Genomic DNA, 23,551 nt, shown 5'->3' on the forward strand with positions numbered 1-23,551 from the left:
TGAAATAAATAAACTAAATCTATGAATAAATAAATGAAATAAACTAAAAGTGAGGGCTGAGCGCCCAGTGCACTGTGGTGGAGGAGCTGACAGCCAGGTGGAGGGGGAGGTAGGTGTGCTGGCACCTCACGGGGAGACTGAATACACCCCTGTGACAGCAGGTGTTGGCACGCAGCATCTCCTCAATAACATGGGGGAAATGTTCCTGATTAACAGAAGAGAAAACCAGAGCATCACTCTGGCACATGTAATACTAGAAATTGAACTTGGGACTGAGTGCTTTTCATTAATTAGTTAATGTATTTATTTTTACCAAAGCACTACTTAACTTGGATTTATGCTGGTGCAGGGGACTGAACCTGGGACCCTGAAGTCCTAGGCATCAAAGTCTTTTGCATAATCACTGTGCTGTCTCCCTGCCCCTAGAACCCTCATGCTTTGGCTGTAGGAACTGCACCACCTCCTAGGCCCCAAAAGAGGGAAAGATAAAGAGGCAGGAGAGACGCCTACAGCACTGTTACGGTGCGTGCTGCTTCCCTGATGATGAGGGCTGGGCTCCTGGACCTCAGGCGTGGACTACTCTGCTGAGCCAGCCGCCACCTACTTAGGAAGAGATTGAGAGGGCTGGAGCCGAGCCCAGAGTCCATCTGTGACATCAGATTTGTCACAATTCGGCTCTGGCTTCTTTCTTTCTCCTTACTCTATCTCTACTCCTATCTCGTGATGTAAAGACATATTTTCTTCTCCTTCCCTCCCCAATTCTTTTCTTATTTATTTAAACATTTCTTTATTAGCTTTATTTTTTTAATAAAAGGCTATTAATGCAAAAGATAGGAGAGAATAAAAAACAGACATCACTTTGACATGTGCTGCTGGGGATTGAACACAGGACCTCATGCTTGAGAGTCCAGTGCTTTATCCATTGTGCCACCTCCCGGACCACTATATTTACTTATAATTGGATAGAGTCAGCAGAAATTGAAAGGGTAGGGGAGACAGAGAGGAAAGAGAGGGTAGGGGTAGATAGTATACAAGGCCCCAGGTTCAACCCCCCCCCCCCCACCATCATAAGCCAGAGCTGAGCAGTGCTCTGGTAAAAAAAAAAAAAAAAGTAGAAGAGACCCCTGCAGCCCTCTTCACCACTCACAAAGCCTTCCCCCTGCAGGTGGAGACGGGGGGCTCCAACCCGGGTCCTTGTGCACTGTAATCTGTGTGCTCAACCGGGTGCGTCACCACTTGGCCTGTTCTTTCCTTTTTTTGGTAAAGACTATCTTTTGCCAGTTAAGACACATTGTAAATTTATTCTCATGGTGTCTGGCTTGTCTTTATACATTGTGGGGTGTAATATGGGTGAATTCAGTCTTATAGTTAATGCTTTTGTTTCTTCTACAATAAATTCTCCCTACCTCAGTGTCATGGTGATAATATCTGGTATTTTTTCTAAAACACTAGTTTGTCTTTTTTGTTTTGTTTTGGGGTTATGTGACAATGAAGATTTTTTAATTAATTCATTTTTTAAACTTTTCTCACCATTCCCATCACCAAAGGTCTGTGTCCTGTAGATATGGTACAAGTGTTAGGCTTCTGGAAAAGCTCTTCGTGTTATGACTTTTGTCATGGTCTGTCATGGTTTTGTTTTCTACATGTGGACTTTATATCATTAACCTCACTAATTCCTCTTATTTCTTCAACTAAATTACAAAGTTATTGGACTTAGCAGTCAGGTATTAAATTTCTTCTCCAAATCCTCCTTTCTATACAGCCTTCAGAGAGAGCTTTAACAAATAATTGTCTTTCACAAAGTGAGTAGAAATACTTATTTTCCTTTCTCTCTCTCTGTTATAGAAAACGTTTCACTATTTTCCCCCTCCTGATTTGTTAAACACAAGAGAAATTCAAAATAGAGATACATTGAGAGATACTCTGGAGTATCACTCTGGTCCATGTGGTATACGGAACCTTGGCAAGCCAGGCAGCACCCTGCCAGTGAGCAGTTCATTGACCACGGTTTGATCTGCATGCCCTTTCTGGGTTTCAAGGCTTCAGTTATTTCCATGGCAGGTAGAGGCAGGGGCAGGCGAGAAGACCAACTCTGCCATTTGATGGTGTTGGGGATTGAACCTGCACCTTCTGGTGCCTTAGGTATGAAAGTCTGACAGGAAATCTCTGCACCATCTCTTAGACTTCAATTATTCAACATTTGCTGAATCTAGTTTAAAATAATGCTTAAAAGCCTAGGAGACAGCATAATGGTTCTGCAAATGACTTTGATGCCTAAGGCTCTCTGATTCAGCCTCTGGCACCACCCTCCCTGGAGTTGAGCACAAAAACAAGACTTCTTTTTTTCTTTTCTCTCTTTTTTTTTTTTTTCCCCTACCAGAGCACTGCTCAGCTCTGGTTTATGGTGGTGTGGGGGATTGGACCTGGGACTTTGACATGAGAGTCTGAGACATGAGAGACATAAGAGTCTGTTTGCAGAACCATTATGCTATTTACCCCCACCAACTAATTTCTTTACCACTAATTAATATTTCATAAACTTTAAGCTTACTGGATAGAGGCAGAGAAATTGAACAGGAAGCAGGAGAGAGAGACAGACAGAGACACCCTTGCAGCGCTGCTTCATTGCTCATGAGGCTTCCCCCCCTTCAGGTGGGGACTGGGGACTTGAACCCAGGTCCTTGTTCATTGCAACATAATTGCTCCACTAGGTGTGCCACCACCTGACCCCTTAGTTCTATTTTTTATTGCCACCAGGTTCGTCTCTTGGACCTGGTGCCTGCATAGTGAACCCAGCACTCCCAGCAGCCATTTTCCCCCTTCTTTTCCTTTAATAGAACAGAGAGAAGTTGAGTGTTGAGTGGGAGATAGAGAGGAAGAGGAACACCTGCGGCCCTGCTTCACTGCTAATGAAGCTTCCCCTCCTCCCAAAGGTGGGCACCAGAGGCTTGAACCTGGATCGTTGTGGCTGGTAATGTTTGTTCAACCAGGTATGTCATCACCCGGCCCCTGGGAAGATATCTAAAACAACTATGCTGGCTTTTATAGTTTTAAAGATTCATCATATGATTAAAAACAATCAAAACTGAAGTAACGTTTGATCAGACTGGCATTGGAGTAATAAAACATGAGGCAGATGCCTGGGAGGTGTTGCAGTGGACAATGGGCGGGTCCCAGGTTCGACCCCCAGCACGGCATGCACTAGAATGATGTTCTGGTTCTCTCCCTCTGCCATTAATAAAGGAATCTTTACGGAAACTATGCAGTTAGTTCACTGCTACCAACTTTCCTTCTCTCCCCGTCCAATCTGTATCTTGCCTTGTGATCTGTCAGGAGCATATAGTTTAGCTAGTATAGTTAACTGATTAAAACGTGAGCTGTTGGCCCATTAGACACTCGTGCCTGAGGTGTCCGGTTTGGTCCCAGCAGTGCATGTGCCAGAGGGTTGACCCTCTCTGTCATAGTACTAAATAAAACATCTTGGAAAGTGAAATACAAATCAGTACAGGGCTCAAGTCAGATCACGTTCCATACATGGATTTTTATAGACTCCCAGCCACACAGAACACACTGCTTCATTCTCAGAAAGTCCTCTGTAGTGACATTTGCTTTTCCACAGTCTTTTAAAAACTCATTCTGTATGGAAATAGTAGTGCTGGCTAGTGTAGGCATTTTTGCTCACCCTCTCCTCTCCTCTCCTCTCCTCTCCTCCTCCTCTCCTCTCCTCTCCTCTCCTCTCCTCTCCTCTCCTCTCCTCTCCTCTCCTCTCCTCTCCTCTCCTCTCCTCTCCTCTCTTCTCTCTCCTCTCCACCCTTCCCCCTCCCCCCACCATCATAGGGACTTCACTGCTCCAGGCTGACTTCTCAGATAAACAAAGAAGCAGCCTTCAGTACCGTGGGACTGGATTTGAACCTCAGTTGTGCACAAGATAAAGCAAGTGAGCTAGCTGTCTTGCCAGCCCTAAGGTGGTACTTGGAGAAATACCACACAGAAATAAGAAGGACAGAGCCATTTAGGACATTATAATGGTGAAGCAGTGTCCTGGGTTCTCGTTCAAAGAAAGAAAAAGAGGGGCTGGGTGGTGGTGCACCTTGTTGAGCACACACATGACAGTGCTCAAGGACCTGGGTTCAAGCTCCTGGTCCACACCTGAATGGGGAAAGCTTCACAGTGGTGAAGCAAGGCTGCAGATGACTCTCTCTGTCTTTTGCCCTCTCTGTCATTCCTTCCTCTCAATTTCTGGCTGTCTCTATCCAATAAATAAATCAAAGTAATAAAAAAAATTTTAAACAAGAAAGAAAAAAGAAGGACCTGGCTGATTGGCCAGGCAGAAGAAGTGCTGTGGAAGAAGTGCTGCTGATTGGCCAGGCGGAAGAAGTGCTGCTTTCAGGCACAAGTTGTTGTTTTTTTTGCTTTTTTTTTTTTTTTTTTTTTAAGTTTTTAAATATTTTTTTATATTTATTTACTCCCTTTTGTTACTCTTGTTGTTTTATTGTTGTAGTTATTGTTGTTACTGATGTCGTCGTTGTTGGATAGGGCAGAGAGAAGTGGAAAGAGGAGGGGAAGACGGGGAGAGAAAGATAGACACAGGCAGACCTGCTTCACTGCCTGTGAAGCGACTCCCCTGCAGGTAGAGGGGCCGGGGGCTCAAACTGGGATCCTTCATGCCGGTCCTTGTGCTTTGTGCCACCTGCCCATAACCTGCTGCGCTACTGCCCAATTCCCTCAGGCATAAGTTTTAATGCTTTCTCTTTCTTGTACACTCAACTTCTGAATGTTAAAAAATTGGTCTTTCTTTTAACAAAATTCTTTAATAAATTTTAGCAAAATTTATTAAATTTTATTAAAATTTATTAAATTTTAAGAATAAAGTTCTCAGCCTGAACTATTTTTCACCCCTCAAAGAAACTAAAAGATTATTGGCACCCCCACACAAATGGTTTTTCTTAGCATGTCCCAAAAGCTCTGTGACCCTTGTCTGTTGAGAGGAGCTGTGACGGGACACAGCAGCAGGGGAGTTGTGCCCTAGTGTGGTGTGAGCCCCTCAGATGTGTGCTCCAGGTTGGACTGGAGGGTGAGAGATGGCCATTGGGACATGGGGCTGGTCACTTAGATTTTATCTGGTCACTCAGATTTTATTTATCTAGTTAGTGGAAGTTACATTTTCCTAGTTGTAGTCTCAGCAGATTTGATGTTTCATGAGGGATCTTTTTATTTATTTATTTTTATTTTATTTTTTCCCTTTTGTTGCCCTTGTTTATCGTTGTTGTTATTATTATTACTGTTGTTATTGCTGTCATTGTTGTTGGATAGGACAGAGAGAAATGGAGGGAGGAGGGGGAGAGAAATATAGACACCTGCAGACCTGCTTCACTGACTGTGAATTGATCCCCCTGCAGGTGGGGAGCCGGGGGCTAGAACTGGGATCCTTACACCAGTCCTTGCGCTTTGTGCCATGTGCGCTTAACCCACTATGCCACCTCCCAGGAACTTTTTATTTTCAGTGTATGTTTAGGACACACTAAAGTGTTTGTGTGGAAAGTGTTTACAGTTTAGTGAACAAGAATGGCTCTTGGTTTTACTTATTTTTAGCTTTATTTATTTATTTATTTATTTATTTTTACCAGAGTACTATATAGCTCTGGCTTATGGTGGTGCTGGGTATTGAACCTTGGACCTTTCATGCTTCAGGTATGGAAGTCTCTTTGCAGACCCATTATGCTGTCTCCCATCGGGTGAGGGCTGGGAGCTAGGATTGGGTTTAGAGTAAACTGATTGTTGGGAGGTGGCACCCTGGCAGCTCTAGACTTAGGTTCTTGAGATCTTGAGTCATTCCCCCCCCCCCCCCGTGTGTGTGTGTGTGTGTGTGTGTGTGTGTGTGTGTGTGTGTGTGTGTGTGTGTGTTTCAGAGTGCTGCTCTGGCCTTTCTCTTTTGAATTAAAAAAAAAAATTTCCTGAAAAAATGAAGTAAGACAACTTGAAAGGGAAGTGACAGCACATATTAGTAAACCGAATTTTGGCAGTAAAGGACCCCATCTGACTTGACTACCAGTTGAGTTCGGCTGCCTGCCCGCCTGCCCGCGGCCCTCAGGAAGGAGTTCTGTGCTGCCTTTCCCTCCTGCACTCCTTTCTGCACAGCTTGGCTGTGTCCTCTTCTCAGAGCAGCTGTTGGCAGTGCTGAGGAGTGGGGCCATGGACTGGCCACCTGAAGAACAGCAGTGTCTGAGTGTCTGTTGTCTGCTTATGACTCAGAATGTTCTTGGAAAGCTTATTTTTATCTTGACTTTTGCTTCTCTTTGGTTTTCTTTTTATGCTTTGAGAGCGGCAGAGAACCCACAGCACTCTTCCATCCTCACCTGACCACAGGGTGAGTTTCCCACGAATCTTCCCTGTAGCTTTGCTGGGTGGAAGACCAGTTAGTGATCTGCACTAGCCTTGCTTCACTTGGCATGGGTACTGGTGTGCTAGCAGTGACGATGTTGGCACAGCAAGTTTGAAGTGAAATGCATCACCCAGATTTTGATTTAATTCTTCCTTTAAGGACATGGGTGGCAGGCCAATTGAAAGATTACTTTCTTTTTTTTAAAATTTATTATTTAACTTTATTTTATTTGGGAGGACAGAGAGCAATTTAGAGGGAAGAGAGAGGGACAGAGAGAGAAATCTGCAGATACTTCATTGCTTGTGAAGCTTTCCCTTTCAAGTGGGAATGGGGGGCTTAAACCCAGGTCCTCGAACACTGTGATATGTGCACTTAACCAGGTGTGCTACTACCCAGCCCCTAAAGGTATTTTCCCTTTTCTTTTTCCAGAGCACTACTTAGTTCTGGCGTTTGGTGGTGCCTGGGATTGAACCTGGGACCTCAAAGGCTCAGGCATGAAAACCTCTTTGCGTAACCGTTATGCTACTTTCCTAGCCTGGCTGTCTTTGTAAGACCTCTCTCTACTTTAGCGCCAGGACTGGCATAAGGATCCTGGTTCAAGCCCTCAGCTCCCCAACTGTAGGGGAGTCGCTTCACAGGTAGTGAAGCAGGTCTGCCCATGTCTGTATCTCCTCTTCTCTGTCTTCCCCTCCTCTCCCCATTTCTCTCTGTCCTATCCAACAATGAACGACATCATAAACAACAGTAATAACCACAACAAGGCTACAACAACAAGGGCAACAAAAGGGGGAAGAAAAAAAAAAGGCCTCCAGGAGCAGTGGATTCATGGTGCAGGCACCGAGCCCCAGCAATAACCCTGGAGGCAAAAAAAAAAAAAAAGGGCCTCTACTTTAATCCCTTGATCTTGAAAGAGGGAAAGACCTCCGCTTGGAAGCCATATTCAGAAGTGGAATTACGGGGTTATATAGTAATTCTGTCTTGATTATTTTAGAAACTGCTATACTATTTTTCAGGGTGGCTGCATCATTGTATATATCTACAGCAGTTCCAAAGAGTTTCTCAACTTCTCCACATCCTTGCCAACACTTTAAAAAAAACTTAGTAGAACTATTTATTTCAGAAATGACCAGGGCATGCTTCACCTCAGGGTCCCCTGTTGCCTCTGCTTCCTTTTTTTTTGCTTTTGTGTTTATAATAGCTGCCTAATAGCTCCACATCTTAATGGGCATGAAATAGTGCTCATTCTGGTTTTGGTTTTTATTCCCTGATGGTGAGGACCTTTCATGTTCTTGGGCTTTTATTTTTATTTTTTTAATTGACCAGAGCACTGCTCAGCTCTGGTTTATGGTGGTGTGGGAGATTGAACCTGGAACTTTGAAGCTCCAGGCCTGAGTATCTTTGCATAACCATTATGTTACATACCTAACCACCCCCTCCCCATTTTTTTTGTATTTATTTTCCCTTTTGTTGCCCTTGTTTTTTTTTTTTTGTTGTTGTTGTAGTTATCGTTGTTATTGATGTTGCTGTTGTTAGATAGGACAGAGAGAAATGGAGAGAGGAGGGGACGACAGAGAGGGGGAGAGAAAGATAGACACCTGCAGACCTGCTTCACTGCCTGTGAAGCGACCCCCCTGCAGGTGGGGAGTTGGGGGATCCTTACACTGGTCATTGTTATTTGCGCCACGTGCACTTTACCCGCTGCTCTACCGCCTGACTCCCCATTTTATGTTCTTATTGGCTGTTCTGAGCTGTTTATTTTCTTTTTTTGGAAAAAATGCCTGTATACCTTGATTATTTAAAGAATTAGTTGTCTTTTTACTGGGTTGTAAGTTCTTTATTTGATAGTATTTAGAGTATCTATAGGGAACCTTTTTTTTTTTCCTGCAAAAGGCTGCTAGGGTATTTATACCATATGGTGTACAAAACTGTCAGCATAGCATTTAGCACTCCTGAAGAGAGTGTGTGGGTTGACTGATAGTTCTGAGTCCCATCTGAAGGTGCCTTGGGAGGGCAGAACCAAGTGATTCTGCCTCTCAAGTTGGACAGATGAAAATCCCTTAGCAGATGATCTGCTGTGGTTTTCTCACAACTTTAACTTCCTCCTCTGGTTTTGCTCCTCATCAGAACTTCAGATATAGACAGCTTAAGGGAGGGTGAGGTGTGTGCTGATGCTTGGGAAAATGTGGGAAGGACCTCAGGCAGCAGCAGTCCTGTGGGTCAGCATCTCAGTAAGGTGATAGTGAAGGTGAGAGAGACACAGCACAGGGAGACAGAGACAGGGCTGGGGAGGTAGTGTAGTGGTTATGCAGAAGACAGCCACAGCTGAGCTGTGTTCTTTTCAAAGCAGTAACAGTTAACAAGGTGAAGCGGGGGGGGGGGGGGGGGGGGGGGCAGCAGGCTGACACCACAGCTGCCAACCTTCCCTGGTGAGGCAGGAGCCCTGCTGAGTTGTCTGGACGACTCCACCTTAACCGTCTTGGCCTGTCTCAGTACAGAAACGAGTCCTTGGCTGCCAAGGGCCCTTGAGAAAGTGCGCTCTCATACACGTGCCTTGCCCCTGGCCAGTGGTTTTGTTCTCTTTATTTCAGAAGGGCGGGGGACATGTCCACTAGTGACAGCACACTGCCCTGCCTGCCTGCCTGCCTGCTGAGCATCTTTTTGGCCCCTGAATGAACATTTCTGGTAAAGTTCAGTTTATCAGGGCTTTTTTTCTTTTTCTTGCTTGTGCTTCTGCCATTTTATCTTAATCCATCACTGAACCCAAAGGCGACTTACTCTCAACTATTTGAGACCTCCATGTAGAGACCCTCTATTTTAATTTTCAGAGCTGAAGACTCAGACTTCTTAGTAGAAGGGTCTCAGATCTCTGGGAACTAGGCCATTGAGTTTCCCTTTCCTTCAAAGGAGTATAAAAACTGAGCGACCTCACTCACAGGACTGCAGATGGAAAGCGACCTACGCCACTGACCCGCTGCTGCCATGCCCTTCAGCAACGGTTCTTTACCGCCATGAACCTTTACAGGCATTTGCCTCCAAGAAGATAGTCACAGCACAGCCTTCCCTTTGCTGCCCCCTGGGGGAGAGCAGATGAAATAGCAACTGCTTCAGAAAGTGAACATCAAAGCAGACAGTGGCTGCATTTACAACACAACAAAATCATTTGCTTTGCTTCCATTTTCTTTCCTTGGTTCACACCTGTGTGACTCAGATGCTTCCCCTACTCCCATTTCAAGCTTCAGACAGAGGAAGAGAAGGAGAGAGAGAGAGAGAGAGAGAGAGGCAGATAGATAGACAGGAGAGGAGACACCAAGCATCACTGTACTGTGGGTGAGGTAACTCCTAGCACAGTATTTCATAGCTTCTCATTTTTTTATGTTTATTTTTTTGCCCCCAGGGTTATCGCTGGAGCTCAGTGATGCACTATGAATCCACTGCTCTTGAAGACCACTTTCCCCCTTTTGTTGCCCTTGTTATTTATTGTTGTTACTGTTATTATCGCTGTTACTGCTTTCATTGTTGTTGGATAGGACAGAGAGAAATTGAGAGAGATGGGGAAGGCAGAGAGAGGGAGAGAAAGATAGACACTTGCAGACCTGCTTCACCGTTTGTGAGGTGACCCCTCCACCCCACCCCACCCCTGCAGGTGGGGAGCCAGGGGCTCAAACCGAGGTCCTTGTGCTTCGCACCATGTGTGCTTAACCCACTACTCTACTGTCTGAACCCCCCCCCCACACACACACACACACACTTCATAGCTTTTCACCCAGGGATCAGCCCACACCTAGAGATTAAGCCAAATACTCATATACCTAAAGGTATTTATTTCATTATTCTCTGCACATTAGAGAACCTGAAATCTGAAGAAGGAAACTAGATAAGAACAAATTACACTTAACACAGTAATGTGTGGCTAGACAAATACTTATCAAATCTTAATTATTGTTCTCATAGGGTTCTTCTACCCCTTTTTTTCCCAATATATTTTAAACTTTTAATCAGGAAAATGAAAAAGCATGCGCCAAAGAATCTTGTGGGCCACTGAGGCAAAGATGGGTGACCTCACACACTTCACATTAAGTCAAAAGGAATCGGTCCATTTGATTTGAGGCTGTAGGTGTGCGCATGTGCAGATGAGGGCCCGAACTGGCAGGATTCACTCTTCCCAACTGCTGTCTGGGCCTCTGCTGGGTGCTGGCATGTAAGGCAGAAGCTGCATGTGTTAAAGTGTTTTACAGAAACTGCTCAGGGGTCTTCATGCTGATGTGGGGAGATCCGGATTCCTATCTTTACAGCCTCTCCCCTGCACTACTAACCATGTCCCTTGTGGTGTCCTTTAAGACCTCAGGCTCATTCGTGTGTGCGTGCATGCGTGTGTGCGTGTGTGTACGTGCACACAGCCCTGCTTGGGTGTTTGTTGCGCTGAGATGGAACAGCCCCAGCCCCAGGCCTCGTGATACCCAGTGATAGTAGTCTGCCTCCTCATGGCTGCACCCTGCCATCTCTCTCTGCTGCTTGTGGGTGTGACACATTTCTGTTCTTGAGAATTTTCAGCCCCTGCTTGTGTAACTGTTCTGCCAGCCCTCTGCAAGTGAGCTCCCCGACTCCAGGTCTGGGCTCAGCTGGCCCCTCCTGGCTGAGGCCTGCTCTGACTCTCCGGTGCCTACCACCATTGTCATGCTGCAGTTTATATTACTCTGTCTCCACTAGAGATTGGCTCCTCCTGAAGGAGAACCTTTGCCTCTTGCTCACTTACGCCAGCACCTGAGCAGTGCCCTCGAGTATTCAGCTCATTGCCTGACTGGCAGAGTGAGAAAGTGGGGGTGGAGGGTCACCAAACAGTTGGATCAAAGGTCACACAGCTGTTAAAAGCCTGAGGCTGACTTTAGAGCTAATCTGTATGTATTATACTTTTAATGCTAGAAGTTACTATCCAGAAAATGTGGTAGGATAAGTGAGATTATGAGTAGTTCTAATCTGTATGTATTATACTTTTAATGCTAGAAGTTACTATCCAAAAAATATGGTAGGATAGGTGAGATTATGAGTAGTTCCCTTCATTCCTTCCCCAAGTTTATTTTTATTTATTTTTAGTACCAGAGCACTGCTCAGCTCTGGCTTATGGTGATGCCAGGCATGGGACCTCAGAACCTCAGACATGAGAATTTTCTGCATAACCACTATGCTATCTTGTAATTCTTATACTTTAAATAAAGGTATAATTAAACACAAGTTAAAAAACAAAGGACAAGCTACCAGAGTGTTAGGAAAGAGCCAGTTCTCAGGAAGCTTGAGCAGGCAGCTTCTCTGCCAGCTTTAGAATGAAGAATGACGGTGTGGGAAGCCCTGGGACACCAGTGCTTTTGACCTTTGACACTGACACTGTCAGTGAACTTGAGTGCATATCACTGTGTAACTTGGATGATGTTATTTTGATGGTTTTATGGTCCTCATTTCTATCTCCAAATAAGGTTGTTGGGATAATTACATGCACAGAGGCCTTGTGCTTATTGAAATATAAAGAAATCTTTATTTTATTTTAAATTTTAAAAAATCTTTTAAAATTATATTTATTTATTGGATAGAGACAGCCAGAAATTGAGAGGGAAGGGGGTGATAGAGAAGGTGAGAGACAAAGGGACACCTGCAGCCCTGCTTCACCACTTGCAAAGCTTTCCCCCTGCAGATGGGGACCGGGGGCTTGAACTTGGGTCCTTGCGCATTGTAACATGTGCGCTCAACAGGTGCACCACCACCTGGCCCCAGAAATCATTATTATACAGACTAATTGATTGCTTCTATTCAATTGGTATAGAATTTTCAAGAGCACTTTATGTCCAAGGTTTATTTATTTATGGAGAGAGAGAGGAGGCTGGGGAGGTGGAGGGCGGAGGAGGAGTGTTGACACAGCTGGGTAAGCCCACAGGATTCCACACACGAGGACCTGGTTCGAGCCCCTGGTCCCCACCTGCAGGGAGGAAGCTTGAGTGGTGGCAGTGTGCAAACTACAAGTGTCTCTTTCTCTCCTCTCATTTCTTTCTGTCTCTGTCATAATTAAAAGAAAAATGGCCACCAGGAGCAGTAGATTCATTGTAAGCCCAGAGACAAGCCTGGTGTTAGAAAAAAAAAAAAAAAAAGCAGTGGTTTGGAACTAGTTGAGCCTGAGTTCTAGAGTGGGTGGGAAGAGTCCGCCCATGTGGGTTTCTTAAATCAGAGATCTCAGCTGTCACAAATGTCTTTGTGCTGTATCTTGGTAAAAGGTAAAATAAATAAATAAATAAATAAATAAATAAATAAATAAATGTTTAGTTGGTAGCAGGCAAATTCTCCGTCTCACCAAATAAGTGTGTATAGCCAAGAAACTTGTGATCATAAAGATGCTACTTGTATTTTGAAGAGATATCTCTGGAAAAGTTGGTTTCTGCCATCAGAAAGTGAGATCTTTAGCTCTGGTGGCTGGGAAGGGTGAAGTATGTCTTTTGAGTGCTAGCTCCGGGCTTGGTCCCTGATACCCACACTGTCTTCACCTGTCATGCTCAGCCCTGCTGCAAACAGTACACTTCTTCTTCTTTTTTTTTTTTTTTTTGGATTTGATACTTAAAAAAAAATCTTTATTTATTGGGTAGAGACAGAAATCAAGAGAGGGGGGTGATAGAGAGGGAGAGAGAGACAGAGAGACATCTGCAGCCCTGCTTCACCACTTGTAAAGCTTTCTTCCTGCAGGTGGGGACCAGGGGCTCAAACCTGGGTCCTTGCTCATTGTAATACATGTGCTCAACCAGGTGCGCCACCACCCAGCCCCAAACAGCACACTTCTAAGCAAAGTCTGCTGGAAAGATTTACCGTACACCAAGGGAGAGCTGCAGAGCGTTTTCCTGTGCTTATCTGCTTGGGAGAAGCCTGAGGGTGCAGCTCTGGCCCCCATGGTGCTGAGCTCACCCAACTGCTCAGCCAGTTGATTCATATTTCAGGTCAGCTTTTATGTTTGGTTTACTCTTTTTTTTTTTTTTTTTTTCCCCTCCAGGGTTATTACTGGGGCTAGGTCCCTGCACCACGAATCCACTGCTCCAGGAGGCCATTTTTACCTTTTGTTACCCTGGTTGTTTTCTTTATCGTTGTTGTGGTTATTATTATTGTTGCTGTTGATGTCTTTTTTTTTTTTTTGATAGAAATGGAGAGGGGAGAGGAAGACAGAGAGGGGGAGAGAAAGATAGACACCTGCAGACCTGCTTCACCTCCTGTGAAGCAGGTGGGGAGCCGGGGGCACAAACCAGGATCCTTACACCGGTCCTTGCGCTTTGCGCCATGTGTACTTAACCTGATGTGCTACCGCCTGACCCCTTACTCTTTTAACCAGAGCCCTGCTTACGGTGGATGCTGAGGACTGAACCCAGGGCCTTAGGTGCTTTGGGCATGAAAGGTTTTTTTTTTTTTTTTGCCACCACAGTTGTCCCTGGGGTTTAGTACTACAGTCCCATCACTCCTGGAAACCACTTCTCCCATTTTATTCTTTCTATTTCATTTGATAGAGCAGAGAGAAATTGAGAGGAGAGGAGGAAGGGAGACGGAGACACCTACGGACCTGCTTCACCACTGGTGAGGTTTCCCCTGCAGATGAGGAGTAGGGCTTGAACCTGGTCCTTATACATGGTAATGTGTGCATTCAGCTGGGTGCTGCCTGACCTGACCACCGCCTGCTCCCCTGAAAGTCTCTTTTCATAACCTTTATGCCATCTTCCCAGCTCTGTTTTACCTTTTTTTTTTTTTAGATTTTGTTTATTAACACAAGACAGGGAGAGAGAGCCAGCGAGCCAGACCATCACGCTGACACAAGTGGTGCTGGGGATCAAGCTTGGGAGTCCAGCCCTTTTCACTGCCCCCTCCTGGGTGGCATTTCAACATTGTAATAGTTACTGTCCTATTCTCTGAAAGGTTGTGCCAAGACTGTTTGAGAATAAAGCCCTGCCCTGACCTTGAGTGAGTCCTGAAACTTCTGGTGTCCTCAGCTATCTGCTAAAAGCAGTGACTAGCTGCTGGCCTCTTGTGACATGAAAAAAAGCACAGTGCGGAACGAGGGTTCAGACAGAGATTTGGGACTACAGAGCCCTGGGCATATCCAGCCCTGGCTCAGGGGTTTCATTTAGATAAGAGGTAGAGGCAGGGAGTTCAGGCCGCCAGTTCTGAGTCTCAGCTCTGACTTTTACAAAGTGAGAGTGTTCTCAGTGGCAAGACGGAGGTGTGGCGAGTCTCCTTCCTCCCCAGGAGTTGGTGTGCGCTGTGCAGGCCTTGCGATAATCTAGCTGCTGTTAACAAGATGAAGTTCTGAAGGAGGAAGTTTTGATAAAGTTAGAGCTGGAGGAAGCTTCAGGGCTGTGGTCTCTTGCACTCTCTCTTCCCTGCCAGGTCATAACCACAACCATAACTAATAATACTCAGTGGCGGGTGGGCTCCTTGCCTGCTTTGCCCCGGGGGCGGGGTGCCCTCCCGCTTGAAAAGCTCGGCCCAGTGTGTGTGTGTGTGTGTGTGGGGGGGAATGGGACAGCTCAGCATGAGAAGAAGAAGAGCTATGTAGAAGTGTCAGACTAGTGACCCTGAGGAAGGTGGGCGGTGGCTTGGGCGTTGGTCTGGGTGAATCCCCCACACAGTGAGCGTGTAGGTTTATGTGCATGCCCCTTGCTCCCCGCCCCCGCCCCCTGCCCTTAACTGGACTAGAAGTCAGGGCCTGGCTCCATGTTCTGAGTTTTTTTTTTTTTAACCTCCCCCCCTTTTTGTTGCCCTTGTTGTTATTGATGTCATTGTTGTTGGATAGGACAGAGAGAAATCGAGAGAGATGGGGAAGACAGAGGGGGAGAGAAAGATAGACACCTATAGGCCTGAGTTGTCTTTTAATTGATGGTATAGCCCTTACCATTTATTGATGGGTTGACTTTTTACTCTCTGCCTCTTCCCTCTCCCTCTAGTTGTCTGTGGAATAAATAGACCTCTATAAATACTTAGTGGAATAGACTTAGAGTTTTTCTGGTTAAGAAAAATAGGCGTCATCTTTTTGCATTTCCCCATTAGGAATTTACTGAAGCTCCACATCTGCATAATCCCACCAGTGCAGGTGCGCCCCCCCCCTTCCAGATGGAGGGAGGGAGAGAGAAAGAGAAGGAAAGACACCACCATTGCTCCGCCACTTAGGAAGCGCCCTGATCTGTGTGGTGCTGGGTCTATGCCCTCTGCTGTGTCCCAGCCCTGGGAGTGTTATTTTACAGAGGTCACATTCAGCTGCTGCCACCATACCAGACACACTGCAGAGCTCGCTGCTTGTGTTGTGACGTAACGACCGATGGCTTGTCTTTCTCACCAGATCTTAGGATCACGGAAGCTGCATCAATGGAGCACATACAGGGGGCCTGGAAGACGCTCAGCAATGGCTTCGGGTTCAGAGACGCGGTGTTCGACGGCCCCAGCTGCATATCCCCCACACTCGGTCAGCAGTTCGGCTATCAGCGGCGGGCGTCAGATGATGGCAAGCTCACGGACTCATCCAAGACGAACAGCACCATCCGGGTTTTCTTGCCGAACAAGCAAAGGACAGTGGTATGTGGTTTGTACTCCCCAGATCTAGCTGTCTGAAGAAAGCATGGGCTAGGGACTGGGCTGGGCGCCTGGTAAAGCACATTCTGCACTGTGCCCGAGGACCCAGGTACAAGCTCCTGGTGGTGCCAGTGAGGGGGTGCTTCAGGAACCGTGTGAAACAGGGCTGCAGGTCTCTCTCCCCCCTTCTTTGCATTTTGCTGTCTCTGTTAGAGAGAGAGAGAGAAAGTTAGAAAGATGGCTGGGGTTGGTGCAGAAGCCGTGTCCCAGCAGCAACTCTGGGGACCAAAAGTAAATAAATATAAAGTATAGGAAAAAGAAATCGGGTCGGCTTGCCTGCCATTAGTGGAGAGGCAGATGGTAGTGGGCCGGGGCCCAGCTGCAGGTTTGACTCCTCCTAGGGCTTTTTCTGTCCCTTTCCCGCTCTGTCTTTTCTCCACCTGCTAACTTTTCACTCTTTCACTACTTTGGCCTGCAAAGTCATCTACTCTGTACTATAGGCAACACAGCTCCCTTTTTTTCTTTCTTACCTCTGCACCACTGTGTTGGCCTCTAAAACAGTGTCTCCCTTATGTCATTCTGCCTAATTTAAAAAAGCTCTGGGTCAGCCTAGAGCTTCTCAGCTTGTGTCTCAGTTGTGTCTCAGTTACTCTCCTTGCCGTCTTGTACACTTCTCTCGCCTCCCTGTTACGGTGTCAACCTTTGCGTGCATTTCTGATGAAGGCAAAACACAAAAGGCAACGTTTAGTTTTTGTTTCCCTCTCCTAAAAATAAGTCTTATGGCTAGCAAGATAGTCTTGACCCCTCCTGTGTCCCAGCAGTTTTATTTCAGTCGCAGCTGGTTGTTACCTGTTTCTCATTAATTTCCTCTCTAGCCTTAGACTCAGAGCCAAGGTGGGAGGGTGAGCATGATGCTGTCCCTGGTGTTAGGAAGACTCCTCAGCCCCGTGTGTCATTACCACAGGACTGGGGAAGTAGTCCGGCATGATGATTTCTGAGTGAACCTTTCTGACAGCCATGCACAGCTGTAGATTCCTGCAAAGGCAGCAGCCTGTCCTTGTCTTTCGTTAGCTGTCAGTTCCGTATCATTTTGAGCCTGTTTTCTTGCCTGATGAGGTGAGGCTTCTGCTGTGTGTGCGGCTCACACGTGAGCACTGTGGTGGACGTGATGGTATGTACGCCTTCGTCAGAGCACTGCTCTTGGTTGGGGATGATCTGGAAGCTTCATTCTACCGATAGCTTCAGAGAAAATACTAGCAGAGAGCCATCGCTTCTCCTGTTTCCTTGGTGAGAAATGGACTGTTAACTCAAGGACTCTGCCCGCTTCAGGAAGCACAGGAAGAGTAGTCTCTCAGAATGACACTTAGAGCCTCTGAGTGGGCCTCAGCTGTTAGTGAGATTTCACGAACTTCAGGATGGGTCTGGGGGCTTAGAGAGCAGAGAATGCCAGTTGTGGAAGCAGCAATTAGCTGCTCCTTGGTTTTCGAATGTCTCTTGTCCTTTGTTCTGTCAATGCTGGCATCTCTTGGACTAGCCGCTGTCTTGCTGTGCCTGGCATTGCTGTAGGGTGAGACTCAGCTGACAGGCAGGTTAAGCTGTGGACTCTTGGGCTTCAATTACAAGTAACTGAACCAGATTCCCTGGATGTGCAGGGAGGTGTAGGCCAGGGAGATGTTTCTTCACAGACTTCTTGGGTGAATCTGTTGGTAGCTACGTTTGGGCACACCTGTGGATTAGTGAGTTTTAGTTGGCACAGTCTGTGACATATAACAAAGGTTGATCGCGTAACACAGACACCACTTGACAGTGTGTAATGGGCCAGTGCTATCTGTAGTTGGATTCTTGGTGTCTTCGTAGTTCAGGTCAGTATTGGTGGCTTTAGTTCTGAAGAGCTGGGCCTTCTTGGGAGCTTCATAAGGATGTCATTGTTTCAAGGGACTATTTATTTATTTATTTATTTATTTTTACCAGAGCACTGCTCAGCTCTGACTTAAGATGGTGGGAGGGATTGACCCTGGGACTCTGGAGCCTCAGGCATGAGAGGCTCTCTGCATAACCATTATGCTATCTACCCCAGCCCTTTCAAGGGACCTATTAAACTGATTAATGAAGCAGACTCTGGGAGGTTGAGTGGCCACTGTCAGCTGTCAGCCTTTACCCACTGTAGACAGTCTGTATATTATATTTCCTCTCCTTGCTTATTGACTCTAAACCAACACATAAGGACTTTTCTGGAAATTGAAGCTCTTTTGAGGTCTTAGCTGACATTTTCATCTAGTGACCACGGTGCACCCCTGGCTCTCACACTGCTGAGAACTGGGCCCAGGGAAACGTGGTGGAACTACTAAGACTGCCCGAGTGCTGTGCACACTCATGGGGTCCGGCAGAACTTCCTGTTCATGCTGCAGGGCGCGAGCCTTGATCTCCTCACTTCCTGCCTGCTTTCACCAGTGTAAAGTGCATGGGAGGGGTAGCTGTTTTGGTGACCACAAGCTAAATGCCAAATTTTCTTCAGAACAACTCTAGTTTTCCAGGTGACTTCATCCCCTTCCTGTGCATGTTCACAATGGCTCGCGTGTTTCCGTGAGTCACAGTTGAGGTGTGCCGGAGGCAAACCGGGTCATTCCACCTCCTGCTGGCAACAGCTGGGCATGCATCTTCCTCACCTCACATCCTCAGAAGCTCATAGGTTTCCTGCCCTCTAGACAGTCCTGGTCTTGAGAAACCCAAGAGTGGTTCCCACTAGTTCCTCCACGCCAGGCCGGCAGGCAGCACAGGGCAGCAGAGCTGGTGTGACTGCTGCAGCCCATGTTTACTGACGGCAGCCACCTTCCATGCACACACTGAGGAGCTGGCCCTGTGGTCACTGTGGCGAGGGCTGCACACCCCCTCCATGCTGAAGGAAGACCCCCTGTCTGCAGGTGAATGTGCGCAACGGGATGAGCTTGCACGACTGCCTCATGAAGGCCCTCAAGGTGCGGGGCCTGCAGCCCGAGTGCTGTGCCGTGTTCAGACTCCTCCAGGAGCACAAAGGGTAAGAACTCTGAGACAGCCGCCCTGCCTTCTACAGGCACGAGCTCCTGCCTTCAAAATAGCAACTGCTTTCAGGTTTAAAAAAAGAGTCATACCAGTTTCTTGTAGAGTACTATGGGTTTATTTTTCTGTAAACACACAAAACAGAAAAATACAAACCTAAGAATTTAAAATCGTTTGAACATTGTATTTGAAAAGTGATACGTTAGGTTTTAATAGTGTTTCCATAGATGGAAAAAGTAATTTCAGTTGGTGTGCTGCTTGATGGAAAGAAACTTTATTTTTAAGATTATATTTATTAATGAGAGAGACAGACAGAGGCAGAACCAATGTGTCACTCTGGCTTATGCAGTGCTGGGGATTGAATTTGGAACCTCATGCTTGAGTGTTCAGTGCTCTAGCCACTGTGCCACCTTTGGGCTGTCAGGGCAGAGATTTTGTATGTGCTATTATGTAGTATAGAACGAAGTCTTAGAAATTCCTTGCATTAATGTTCACTCATTTTTATTCAGTTAACTTTTACCAAATCCTTACAGTGTATTTTATTAGCATGATAAGGAAACATATCTGAAGAAATGATGATAAGTTTATTTAGGAGAGTGACTTAAATCTAAGCACAAATATTTTAAAGATTTTTAAGGCACAAAGAGAGAGGAAAGCGCCCCCAACCCCATTTAAGTGCTAACTTTCTGAGACAGTATGCGTGAAGAGACTGCCCAGGATAGATAGGCCATGCGGGGAAAGGGGCTGGACGTTAATGTTTACTTCACTGTAGCTCTTTTTATTGCTTTATTTTAGGCACAGAAAAAGCACTCTTAGAGAAATACATCAAATTACAGACTCTGCAAACAATTTTACAGATTTGAGCCATTAATAGAAATGAGTATCCACTTTTGCTTCATGCTAATTTGTGTTTTCTAGATTGAAGTAGGCTAACAACAATTACATTCTGCCACTGTATTAACATTTATAACCCATTTTTATAGGACTTTAATGTTACAGGGCCTGTTTTATTATATATTTCTCAAGATTCTTAGGTTTCACTGTTTTAGGAAAATTTTATTTTAAGAGCCCAGACTTTGGAGTCCAGCAAACTTTGGCTCCTTGATATGGCTCATACTCACTGGTTACCTTGAGCAAGTCATCTTTGTTGACTGCCATTGCCAGTGGTGTGAACTAATCACTTAGTGAGTGGGGTGCAACAGATTTTGTTTCTGTAGCTTGCGATAGATGGTAGCTATTGTGATTGCTGATATTGAACTCTTATCTTGTTTAAATATTTTCCTTGCTTAGTATTGTTTTTAATCCCCGTTAGTAAAAAGGCACGTTTAGATTGGAACACTGATGCTGCCTCGTTGATTGGAGAAGAACTTCAAGTAGATTTCCTCGATCATGTTCCCCTCACAACACACAACTTTGTAAGTTGTAGACCTCTTCTCTCTCTGTGGCATGTTGGGAGCTTGTAGCCAGCATAATGGGAATTTCTCAGAGTGAACACACACATTTCTGAGTATGGTTTAGGTCTCTAGTTATGCCCTTGTGTACAGTAAGGTGGTTCTGTAAGGCACTGGTCACAGAGAATCTTATACTTGTGGGTATGGATTTTAGAACTGTTGGAAGTATGGCTCTTGGGGGGCAGACAACATAATGTTTGTGCAAAAAGATTCTCATGCCTGAGGCTCCAAAGTCCTAGGTTCAGTCCCCCCACACCACCATGAGCCAGAGCTGAGTAGTGTCTAGTTTAAAATAAGGGGGTGGTGGTGGTAGTGGTGGCACAACTGGTCGAGTGACGTGTTGCAATGTGCAAGAACCCAAGTTCGAGCCCCTGGTCCCTACCTGCTCGGGGAAAGCTTTGCTAGTGGTGAAGCAGTGTTGCAGGTGCCTTTCTGTCTCTCTCCCTCTATCTATGCTTTTCCTCTTTATTTCTGGTAGTCTCTATCCAATAAATAAATAAAGATAATAAAATCTCTGTTCTGTAAAACTTCTTGGGGACCAAAAGGTTTTTTTTTTTTTTTTTTTTGGGTCATCTTTTACTTCCTTGTTGTAACTTATTCCTGTGATTTTATTCCAGGCTCGGAAAACCTTCCTGAAGCTTGCTTTCTGTGACATCTGCCAGAAATTCCTGCTAAATGGATTTCGATGTCAGACTTGTGGCTACAAATTTCATGAGCACTGTAGCACCAAAGTACCTACTATGTGTGTAGACTGGAGCAATATCAGACAACTCTTGTAAGGCATCATTCTTTTCCCTGAAGAATATAAGATGCTTATAGTATTTGTTAACAGAATTGAGACCTGGTAACTCCCTTCAGAGACAGTTCTGAAGCTTTCAAGTTAAAATGTAGTATAGTTTTCTGAAATGATTGGGCAGGAACATCTGTCAGACAGAGATTGGCATCCTGTGATTCAGTAAGGAAGTGAACAAAGTGACAGGAAGACTTTTCAGAAAGACCGTTGGCAGCTACTGCCAGGAAAGTGGCTCAGCAGCTGGAGGCCAGGACTTTCATGCATGGCCCTGGGTTTGACCCATGGCACCACACTTGCTACAGCAGTGCTTTGGCATATCTGTCTGTCTGTCTGCCTCTCAGGAAACAAGCAAACAGGCCTTTAAAGAGAAACTTAGTCAAAATATGCAGTTGGTTTTTTGATGTTGGCTCTTCTCTTAACAGCTCAGTTCTTAGGTTGCTGATGTAGCAGGTAGTAGGCACTGCTTTCTGATTTGTTAAGTACATTGAGCAGACCTGTGCCACTGAAAAACAGTAGGTAGTTGGTGGGTTTTTGTTAGTTTGCTTTTAACCTCACTAGAGAAAACATGAAACTTCATATGGGTTGAATGTAAAATCTTAGAAGTTACTTGTATTCTTTTAGAAACAAACTAGCTGCCAAAATACATTTCAGACAGACAAACTATTATTTAGAAAGACTTAAATTTAAGTACCATTCCAAAGTATCTTTTAAAATTTGATAGGAATATGAAATGAAAATTGAAGTTTCATTTTAATTTTGAGAATATTTGGAAAACTAAATGGATGTAATATTAAAACATGATGGGCGGGGCAGACAGCAGCATGGTTCTGCAAAGACACTCTCATGCCTGAGGCTCAAGTCAGTCCCCTGCACCACCATCAGCCAGGGCTGCTTGGGGCTCTGGTTAAAAACAAAATGATGGAAGCCTCAAAATAGCTCTTGTCATGTGCATGACCCAGGTTTGAGCCTGGCTCCAACCGCCTTGAAGGAAACTTCAGTGCTGTGGAAAGAGAGAGAGAAACACATCCTATTTTGTAGTAGCCACATGGATTCTTCAACAGCTTGTATAGTATCAGTGAGATGAGCAGCAGTTCTGCCCTCATGGGTTATGTGCCCACTGCTGCCATCAGCAGCTTGGCACCTGAGGCTCTGTTCACTCATCTCTGTTCTCATGAAGACAAATACTCCTCTCTCCTCTTACTTAGGAATTTTGGTTCTAAACACAACTTTTGTTCATTTCCATCTTTTTCTCTGTTTCCAACCCAGTATGTTTCTAGAAAGGCTGTGTGTGATTCAGGTTATAAAGATCTCTGGTGTAGCTTTGAGAAATTCTTTTATTGTATTATATTTTGGTGGTCCTCCTGCATGTGTGATCATACTGTTCCTGGGCTGACTTTTTCACTCCTGCCATTTCAGAGAGGGAGAATAGAGAGACCACAGCACAGCTCCACCATTTGTGGAGCTTTCCTGGGCGCTGGGTTTGAACCTGGGCCTATGTGCCCTACTGGAGGAGTTATTTCCTGGCCTACGACTCCACCCTGAACACTAGTTAGTGTTTCCTAAGCGCACACTAGATCCTGTATTTTCACTGGCAGGTCAACATTGTTCACATTCTGTATCACTTAAACCTTTTCTCTAGGGGGACAGGGCAGTGGCATGCCTACTAAAGCACACATTACCATGCACATAGACTCAAGTTCAAGCCCCCCCCCAGTCCCCACATACAGGGAGGAAGCTTCACAAGTGGTGAAACAGTACTGCAGGTGTTTTTCTCTTTCCCTCTCTATCATCCCCTCCCAACTTTTTTTTTTCTTTTTTTAACCAGAGCACTGCTGGGTATGAGGTACAGGGGATTTAACCTGGTACTTAGGAGCCTCGGGCATAACCATTATGCTATCTACTCCTGCCCTGTAATTTCTATTAAAGAAAAAGGGGTAAAAAAGATGAAGAAAAAGAAAAGAATGGTTGCCAGAAGCCATGGATTTGCCATGTAGGCAGGCACATAGCCCATGATAGCGCTGGCAACAATAAAGAACCAACCAACGGTGGGGGTAGATAGCATAATGGTTATGCAAAGAGACTCTTGTGCCTGAGGCTCTGAAGTCGCAGGTTCAATCCCCCACACCGCCATAAACCAGAGCTGAGCAGTGCTCTGGTTAAAAAGGAAAAGAAAAGAACCAACCAATCAACCCACCCAGTCTCTAGGGTTGGTGATCCCTTTCTTCTGACCTAAAATGGTCAAGGGAAGTGTGATCAGTAGATGGTCAGTTTGTGTGGCTGGGAGTTTATCAGGTGAAGGTCCCTAACCCA

General features: G+C 45.5%; 1 protein-coding gene across 5 annotated transcripts in view; it reads left to right on the forward strand.

Annotated features, from left to right (window-relative positions):
* Nucleotides 1-23,551, forward strand: part of RAF1 (Raf-1 proto-oncogene, serine/threonine kinase) — a 55,852-nt gene that overhangs the window by 17,433 nt on the left and 14,868 nt on the right. For 2 of the 5 annotated variants that reach the window (XM_060180709.1, XM_016185561.2), the window contains 4 exons: nucleotides 15,729-15,964; nucleotides 18,883-18,995; nucleotides 20,310-20,412; nucleotides 21,066-21,223. In XM_060180709.1, the coding sequence (XP_060036692.1) occupies nucleotides 15,758-15,964; nucleotides 18,883-18,995; nucleotides 20,310-20,412; nucleotides 21,066-21,223 (581 nt within the window). In that variant the 5' untranslated portion in view covers nucleotides 15,729-15,757. Of the gene's footprint in view, nucleotides 1-15,728; nucleotides 15,965-18,882; nucleotides 18,996-20,309; nucleotides 20,413-21,065; nucleotides 21,224-23,551 lie in introns of those variants that run through there. The other 3 variants (XM_007517089.3, XM_060180710.1, XM_060180708.1) reach the window with 2 other exon arrangements.

The sequence above is a fragment of the Erinaceus europaeus genome, chromosome 21 (assembly GCF_950295315.1).
Source record: "Erinaceus europaeus chromosome 21, mEriEur2.1, whole genome shotgun sequence".
Classification (NCBI taxonomy): domain Eukaryota; kingdom Metazoa; phylum Chordata; class Mammalia; order Eulipotyphla; family Erinaceidae; genus Erinaceus; species Erinaceus europaeus.